We start from the raw sequence: 10,000 nt of genomic DNA, 5'->3' as shown, positions 1-10,000 counted from the left end.
AACAATTTCTGAATGCAGAATGGCAGTGATTTAAGCTGTGCTTTGAATGCTAATAAGACTGTTTTCTGATCAACTATGTCATAGAATTTCATGATGTTATATTTAATAAATAGTTTATTAGTTGGTTCATAGTAATCAGATCTATTTATTATTCTTATAGCTCTCTTCTGCAGTAGAAAAATAGGGTTGGTATTAGTTTTATAGGTGTTACCCCATATTTCCACACAATACGTGATGTATGGAACTAAGAGTGAACAATAAAGCAAATACAATGATTTTTGGCAGAGGATATATTTGGTTTTATATAATATTGCTATAATTTTAGATATTTTTAATTTTACATTATTTATGTGTGATTTCCAGCATAGTTTATCATCAATCATTACCCCCAAGAACTTATTTTCCTTTACTCTTTCTATCTCCATACCATTTATTTTGATTGTTGCTTGATGATTTATTTTCCGTGTGCCAAATATCATGTATTTCGTTTTAGTTATGTTCAATGATAATTTATTAATGTCGAACCATGTTTTTAACCTTTTTAATTCTACTTCTACTGCATTCAGAAGCCATTCCAAATTCTTCCCAGAGCAATATAGGTTTGTATCATCAGCAAACAAGACGTATTTTAATAGTGTAGACACTTTACAAATATCATTAATATACAATATAAATAATTTTGGCCCTAAAACGGAACCTTGTGGAACGCCATAAGTGACTCTTTCCCACTCAGATTTTACATGATCCAATTGAACCTATTGATGCCTATCCGCAAGGTAGCTCTTAACTCAGTTAGCGCCGGGCGACTTTACGAGCGACTAGTTCACTATGGCGTTTGGTGCCGAGCGACTCGGAGCGACTTTTATATAAAAGCATTGTTTAAGCTTTTAATATGTGTTTATAGACGGAGCGAAATGGTTAGCTTACCTCAGCTAATGTCCACACGTAAACCGTGAAAAAAAAGGATACGATTATGACGTCACCTTTAAACCAGGGCTTCCTGTTGACAACAGGCCTCTGCTAGCGTTAGCCTCAATGCAACCATCCGACCCTCACGTAGCTTCACTAGGTCGGATTTTGATTCTGAAACTTTCTGTGTGGCATCTATATACGTCCCGATGCCCATACCAATGGTGGTTTGAGACGATCAAGCACGAATTGAACAGTATTGAGCTGAAATGGTGACCGGCGGCCCGTCCATGTTAAGTCAATGAGGACCAAGTCAGCGTCTCATCCTGTTATGTGGATTTAAACAGGCTTAACATGGGACCATGTCAGTGTATGGTGTATGGTGGTCTCTAGTGGTCATCTGGTGGTATGGTATGCTGAACGTGCATTCGTTAAGGTGGTCTGGTTAAGGTGGTCTGGGGGGATACAAAATAGCTATTTCCTGGCGTTATAAGCGCACATTCATATTCATATTTTGGAAATCTGGCCCTGTATGGGTTAATCCACGAGTGTGCTATTCCTCTGACACCATATCTCTCCAGTTTATTTAATAGTAAATTGTGATCTATGGTGTCAAAGGCTTTCTTCAGATCTATAAACACCCCCACTGTATACTCCCCATTTTCTATTGCAGTTGAAATTTCCTCCACTAATTCCATCACAGCCATCGAGGTGGACCTATTGCCTCTAAACCCATATTGGTGATTGCTCAGTAAATTGTGTTTTTCAATAAACTTATCGAGTCTCTTGACAAAGAGTTTTTCAATAATTTTAGAAAATTGTGACAATAAAGAAATAGGTCTATAGTTGTTAAATTGATGTTTATCTCCATTTTTAAAAATGGGAATTACTTTGGCTGTTTTCATTTTGTTTGGAAAGATGCCAGTCTGGAAGGATTGATTACATATAAAGGTTAAAGGTTTTACTATATTAACACCTTCTAAGCCAAGGGGAGCCCCTTAATGTTAAAACCGTACTATATCGCACATCCCCCCAGGGACTCTCAGCCACGTCGTACATTCCCGGACTTTGTCTTTAAAACCGGAATAAAAGCTTTTGATCCGAAAATCGGCGATCGTCTAACCTTCCCTAGTCACCACTCGTGCACTGATAGCTCATGCAGACCGTGCATGAAGCAGAGGTGACGTCAGCGCCTCTCCTTCTCCAAGGCACCTTCCACCCATCCGTTTACTGTCTACACACTCGAGCTCCTCCTGCAGCCATGCTTGGGGCTATGCTAGCGAAACTTTTCAGTTCTGTTCTTCAGTCACACATGGACTATTTGCGGGGACATTTACGTGAAAGGATCGCGCACGCGAAACGCACGGGGACATCGACGATCGGCCAAAACCCCCATTCTATCCCAACGGAAATCGAGAAAATCATGGTGAGTTACTGGCCTGGGGGAAAAAAAAAAAGAAAAAACAGCGGCGCTGTTCAAGATGGAGGGGCTGCGGGGTCATGTTTATAAACATAATATTATGTCTCAGATCACAATACAATAATAGAAATGTCACGGCTAATCTACCAACCACCATTCTATTTCGGACGTCAACGTGTTAACTATTATGTTTTTTACTAATGACATATCAATTTCGGTACTATCAGCAGACTTTTTATCCTTGAACTTGTGTACAATTTCAAGTATTTCTGTTTCTGTTACTTCACTAATATATATGGAATGATAATTTCTTTCAATTAAATCATCTAGACCTTCCTTTTGTGTAGGCTCCACAATCTCGTTTGCCAAATTACTTCCCACATTAGAAAAGTATCTATTAAAATCGTTTACAATTTCCTTTGGATTATTTATAGTTTTATTATCATTTATAAAATAGTTAGGAAAGTCTGCTTTTCCCTTACCCTTTCTAATTACACTATTTATTACCCTCCAGGTCCCTTGCATATCACTCCTATGTTGTTCCAATAATTTGTGATAATGCTCCTTCTTCTGTGATCTTATAATATTTACTAATTTATTTTTATAGGTCTTGTATCTAAGTTCAGTTTCATTGGTTCTATGTCTTAGAAAGTTCTTGTATAGTAGATTTTTCTTTTTGCATGCATTTTCAATCCCCTTTGTTATCCATGGTTTAAGATTTTTATTCTTGGATTTTGCAGCTTGTTTTCTTAGGGGGCAGTTTTTATTATATAACTTTAGTAATGAAGATAAAAAGACATCATAGGCTTTGTTGGGGTCCATGTTGGCATAAACTTCCTGCCAGTCCTGGTTCCCAAGGTCCACATTGAGGGCTGCAATGGTTTTAGGTGTTTTTAATCTCGAGAAATTTTGCATATTTGGTTTTGGTTCCGTTTTATTGTCAAAGAAATTGTGAAATATAGCAAACACAGGGAGGTGGTCGCTAATATCTCTAATCAATAGTCCCCCTGTTATTTTTCTATCAATTTCGTTTGTGAATATATTATCTATTAGGGTAGCAGAGTATTGAGTTATTCTGCTTGGTTTTAGAATTAAAGGAAAGAGACTGCTACTGTACATTTGATTTATAAAATCTATAGTTTTTAAATTTCCATGTGGATTCAAAATGTCAATATTAAAGTCCCCACAGACTATATGAACTTTATTATTTAAATTTCCAAACAAATCAGCTATTTTTTTATTGAATGTTTCTAGGCAGGTACCAGGGGTTCTATACACACAGCTGACCATTATGTTTTTAGATTTGTCAAGACTAATTTCAATGGTTAGATATTCTGCGAAGTTTTCTATTTTATTTGACATGCTTTTTACCACTCTACCTCTCAAAGCAGTGTCCACGTAAATAGCAACTCCACCTCCTCCTTTAGAAATGTCTCTATTTGTTGTAAACAACTCATAACCTTCTAATTCCATATTCAAATCTTTTTTCCCATCAAGCCATGTCTCTGATAATGCTATAATACTAAATTTCTCAAATTTATTAAGATAATCCTTAATTTTTGAGAAGTTTTTATCTAGGCTTCTACTATTAAAATGCACAAGTGACAAAGCACCTTTCATTGTAATATTACTGTTGAATTGTTCTTCTGTATAATACTCACAATCATTGCTCATATTACTATAAAAATGGTTATCAGGGTCAATATCTTTGTCAAATCCATGCATTTTATACTCATTGAGATCAAAGGTTTCAAAATTCAGTTGTTCATATTTCCTACATAGACTATGCAAATCTTCCTCCATACATGCATCTGTGACTGCGTCCTCCCCATCATCCGTTCCTCCAAAAGGGAACACATAGTGGGGACCTACTATTGGTCTGCCTGTAAAATGTCAACTTTTTTTTGTATACTATACTATACTATACTACTATACTATACTATACTAAACTATACGTATTATACATACACACAGCCTCCATGTTTTTCATGTGAGGGGAATCAGATTTGTGTGCGTGTGCCATGTAGTCAATTGTAATGCGTTCCAGCCTGATTTGGATGACAAATGTCCCCATTCAAAACATCCAGCGTAATCAGCCACAGCCATGTGACCACTGCAGTAGGCTGCTTTATTAGGATGGGGAGGTCACATCAGGATCTGAATACATCAGGCCTGAAGCATCGTGTTAGTTCATGCAGGACATGGGAGTCATACACGCCCCCCCCCCCCCCCCCAGCTATGATCAGCTGTCAAACTGCTGACTGAATAAAATGTTTCTAATCAGCCACGCTTTTCTACACACCAATCACAGCCCAGGATCGCAACAAGAGGTCCATTTAAATATGGCTCCCTCCTATACTGGATCTCAGCTCTTCCACTACTGCCACACATGCTGCTGCTGCTGGCAAAGCTGTGCCTCCACCAGCCCATCCCCCACCTTTCTAGTTCAGAGTCTTGCATGACTCAAAAGTTGAACTGAAGAAGTTAACCTGAAATTCAATGTTTTGGCTATGTTCAGCAAATTATCCCACTGAATAGGGATGCTATAGAGCATCGCAGTGGGCGTGGTTTACTGGTTCCCCTAAAAAACGTTCACGAAAATATTTATAATAAATGTATGAAGCCAGCGTAATTAGTTCATGCAGATATACTCGAGTGGGTATGAACATTGTTCAATCCATATCGTGAGTTATCTGAATGAATTATGTTAAGCCTAGAACCAAGCCATCCAGGATGACAGTGAATCATGAACATGAAACCTTTGTTTCTATGAAAGGTTTATGGCTGTGATTCACTGGAATCCTGGATGGCTTCGTTCTAGGCTTAATTGTTATACATATTTCTGTAAATGTCTATGGGGAAAATGAATGGGAGATTTTTTGTGGAGCCCAGAAACCACTTCCACTGCGATGCTCTATACTGTAGGTCAAGCGGTTAATGGATAGAAGACCTTGGTGAAGTCAGGGTGCTATAGTACAGAAGGTTACTCCTTGGTTAGCATCCTACATTTGTAAATTACATTCTTAGAATGTATGCAGTAAACAATTATGTTACTTTGGGCTCAGTGGGAGTGTAAAAACAAACCACAGAGGATACCACTGTTGTGTTAAATGAGAGTGAGAGTGGCTTAAATTAAACAGTCAAACACTTTGTTGCACAAAACAAAATATGACAAATTCTGCGTGAACGAGAAGAAGTTTCCCCTTCCTCAAATCAAAGGATGTAAAGGTTCTGTTTTGCGCATTACTTTCATTCTTCATGTACTGTAGATGCAGTTATCTTGCATCAAACATACACACACACACGTCTCTACTGTATATGTCTGTCTGTACAGGTGCTTTTCCTCTCAGGATGATAGTTGCAGTCGGAGAACCGCAAAGATCACTCTAGTCAACCAAATAACAAAGTTCAAAGAAAGATAACATTATTTTATTTTTGCAAGAAACACTCCAGGGTTTACGTTTATGTTAAAGGGCCACTTCACCTCTGGGACAACCCGATCTTATTTTATTGTTGTTTGGGACACGATCAACACACTCCTGAGTTATTCTTTGTATTCAATCTCTTTTTTGAGATATTTTAGTATTTCAGCATGTACTAGTGATGCAAAATGCATCACTAGTCATGCTGAAATACTAAAATATCTAAAAACACAGATTGAACACAAAAAAATAACTCAGGATTGTGTTGATCGTGTCCCAAACAACAATAAAATAAGATAGGGTTGTCCCAGAGGTGAAATGGCCCTTTAATATATGGCAGGGGTTGACACTAAGGTCTCAGATGCACTTGCCCCTCGGGCAAGTACAGGTCATGTTCTACTTGCCCAAAGGTCATGCCCACTTGCCCGAAAAGTAAATCGTCCATTATAAAATGATAGGTAAAGATTTTAATTACTGCTCAATTTAACACTTATTTATTTACTTTCTGGGCCTGTGCGATAAAAAATGTCACACCTCAATACCTCCAAATCCCAATACCTACATACTGTAGCTATGATTAATTATGTCTATGGTTTCACACAGTAGCCACAGTAAAAACAGCACATTATAGGTAAATAGTGCTCTAATTTTACATTCCACAGACCAGAAGACAGATCGCACTGGCCACGTTCAAGAGTTTATACAGATATCTCGTGTTGTCCTTTGTGTCCCCTCTCAAATGAGCACTTGCCCGGTCGGGCAACCTGAAAGCAAACTTCACCTGCCCTGAAGTTTTATCTACCTGCCGGGGGCAGGTGGGCAAGCCTTAGTGTCAATGCCTGTATATGGGACCAATTAAATCAAGCCTATTCAGAATGTGAATACACAATGCCAACATTTTCGCTTGAATGAATCAAGTGTTACAGCTGTTGACTGAGACTGAGTGCTGAGTGCTCTCTTTGTAATGTTGAAACATCACATCACATAGTGTATTTGACGGCATACAGGGGCGTCACAAGGGGTAGGCAAGTGGGACTGAGTTACCAGGGCCCAAGGTGGAGGGGCCCTAGTAACTTTAGCTATTGAAAAATAGCAGATATACAAGCTCACAGCGCGGCACCGAGTGCCGCGCTGCGAGCTTGTAGATCTGCTATTTTTGAAAAGTCGTGAAAATGAGCGCAAATCTTTGAATATATGTATTTTTTAAGTGAACATTTGTAACTAAAATTTTGCTTCTGGGGGGTCCCTGGAACTAAATATTTTGAGATGGGGGGTCCTTCACATGAAAAAGTTTGAGCATCACTGACATGGAAACATAGGTTTCTTGGCACACATTTTCACAATTTTTCAAAAATAGCAGACTCGGTGCCACGCTGTGAGCTTGTATATCTGCTATTTTTCAATAGTTAACATTCATGGGGGGCCCGCAGTGAATCCTTGTACCCAGGGCCCAGAATTTGGTGTGACGCCCCTGACGGCATACTCTGACACTTTTGAAACGTGGTTGCTTATTTTAACTCGATGGAAGGGAGGTTGTGAAAGTCTACCTGCAACATGACCATGTTGTCTCCTTCAAATGTCACGAATACATCAGAGTCACACTTCAGAGCAGGGATACGATTCTCCATCATGAAGCCCTGAAAGACATACAGTACATTAGACCACTGGTTCTCAACCTGTGGGCCCCCAAATAATTGTCAAAACACTGCGATTTTAATGATAATATAACAATCTATACATACATATATATACCGGTATATATATACACACACACACACACACACACACACACACACACACACACACACACACACACACACGCACTGACCATTCCCCCGGTGCATTCCCTGCACTCCTGCAGACATTGGAGGTTCTGCCAGGTGCTGTAGGCTTTGAGTCCAGCCACCATGGCCTGCAGAGCCCTGTTGTTCTGCATGTTGTCCCCACGACACAGGGCGTCATCCATCAGCCCTACTGCATACCTACAAACACATTGAGAACATAGCGAGTACTGAGAAGTGGTTCAGAAAGTGGGATCCGGAGACAACCATGGATCCTCAGGGGGTTCCAGGGGGTCCCTAGCAAGAAGGAAATGTTTAAACACTACAAGCTTACACGCATTGCGGCGTGTTGTGAGCTTAGCCACCCAGTACATACATACACAGTCATAGGTTATAGATATGTCATATACAGTAGATGCTGACATCATAGATGACTGATGTGATGCAAGTCTGGCCACATGATGTCTGGATCCACAGTGGAGCCACGTCATTCCCATGTGAATCCTGATATAGACATGAATAGATTTTTTCTTTTTGTCTTAGGTGGGGGTCCTTAACAACCTTTCAAAAGTTAGTGCCCCAGACACTAATCTATCAATCATCTGGCTACTACTGCAATAATAAACACAGGAAGAATCAAGATATGCATGCACACACTGCCACAGACATGTATAATTATACAAGGAGACATACTCATAAGTGAATTAAGCTAGGTTCTTTGTGGAAAGTAGTGCACGACTGTGTGTGTGTGTGTGTGTGTGTGTGTGTGTGTGTGTGTGTGTGTGTGTGTGTAGAGCGAGAGAGAGAGAGAGAGAAAATCAACATTGTGATACAGGGTTCGGGGACATTACTTTTGAAATGTCATCCATTAAAGATAACAGATTATGGATTACCTTTCTAAAATTAGGATATTATAATCAATTTGATTACATTAAAAAGTGACTCGATTACATTTTTCTTTTTTATTACTTTATAAATAAATAAACTAGGCTTGGCTAGGGACCCCATAAAACAGGCCATGTCCTAGTACGTGATGAGAGCAGCCCTCAAAGTTGTTTACTGTCAAGAATATTTCACACAGAATTCTTCTGTATAACATCAATGAAGGCTGTCAAGTCTCAAAACAAACACAGAAGACATTCTTGTCAGAGGACATATGTTATAACTGCTACCCATCTTCCTGCATGCACGCTTCCATGACCTTTGTCTGAAAGGTCAGGGAAAGAGCACTGTTCCCCAAATTTAGGGTCACGACCCAATTTGGTTCATGGAACCGTTGTTATTGGGTTACCAAAATTGGCAGAGCAAAAATAAAAGTAAAATTCATTTTCCTAATTAAAATAAATAGATTACAAGAAGTCTACTGTGTGCTGCTCAGATGCTGCGTGCGGGACTCTTTACACCACACCAACTTCCTTCTCACGAACCTGGACATAACAAGACCTGAAAACATGAAAACATGATTACACAGGATTGCTCTCTGGCAGAGCTAAACTTCTCCACGATGCCAAAATCAGGCTGCAGCAAGAATGGCAGAGTTGATGTTGAAAGTGTCTTACACATGATGTGACTCCTCGACCACCTGCATGACGTGCAAGCATGACGTCGAAATGAAAATACAAGGAAGAGTTCATAAACACTGGCTTCACCAAGGCCAATTAGTGGCAATGCAGGTGAACAAATCTTGAATTGCTAGCTAGCCCCATTGACATGAGCCTACGAATTGGAGATGAAATGTTGTATACGGTACCCACAACATCTCAGCACACATCTGTGTGTGTGTGTGTGTGTGTGTGTGTGTGTGTGTGTGTGTGTGTGTGTGTGTGTGTGTGTGTGTGTGTGTGTGAGTGAGAGAGAGACTATTATTAGTCAGACACCAAGTAATGAAGGGAGAAGAAATGAAAGATGATAGATCAACATATTTTCAATCAAATCGATATAATAAAATATTAATTTATTATAAATTGTGCAGAGTTTTCACCACACACTGTACATATACACATAGATTTAATGTGATACAACTTCAAACATGGCAAGTCGATAACATTTAAAAAGTCAGTAAAGATGTATGAGAATGTTGGTCAATGTTGTGGTTTAAAGTTTAGACACAGATGTTAGAAATAGAGAGTTAGAAATAGAGTTGAGAAATGATAAAAGAGAATAGAACATGTTTGTTCATTTAAGTGTTACACAATTGTACATAACTTACATTGTAATTGATAGTTTGTTGTGTTTATAGTAGTTTCTAAATTACCTGGTTGTGAAGGTGAGGGCCAGGGCAGCAGCCAGGTGGGGCATCAGACGGAGGTACTGAGTCTGGTGTTCTATGATCTTCACCTCATCCTGATCCTTAGGACCAAACTGACGGCGGCTGGAGGGAGGATGAGGATGGCAGACAAAGAAAAGGGAAACAGAGACACAATGCCACTTCTTGTTAAGATTAGTAGAACATGTTGCTTGTTTAGACA

At 39.3% G+C, this 10,000-nt stretch overlaps 1 protein-coding gene across 1 annotated transcript in view; it reads right to left on the bottom strand.

The window, feature by feature from the left end:
- acoxl (acyl-CoA oxidase-like) overlaps positions 1-10,000 on the bottom strand; it is a 53,468-nt gene that overhangs the window by 23,277 nt on the left and 20,191 nt on the right. The window contains exons 11-13 of the mRNA XM_080741005.1: positions 9,787-9,903; positions 7,580-7,733; positions 7,299-7,388 (exon numbers count right to left, since the gene is read on the bottom strand). Coding sequence (XP_080597131.1) covers positions 7,299-7,388; positions 7,580-7,733; positions 9,787-9,903 — 361 coding nt within the window. The remainder of the gene's footprint in view (positions 1-7,298; positions 7,389-7,579; positions 7,734-9,786; positions 9,904-10,000) is intronic.

This window comes from Nannobrachium achirus (genome assembly GCF_963921795.1).
Source record: "Nannobrachium achirus genome assembly, chromosome: 13".
Taxonomy (NCBI): Eukaryota; Metazoa; Chordata; class Actinopteri; order Myctophiformes; family Myctophidae; genus Nannobrachium; species Nannobrachium achirus.
This window is presented reverse-complemented; position numbering and strand designations above follow the sequence as displayed.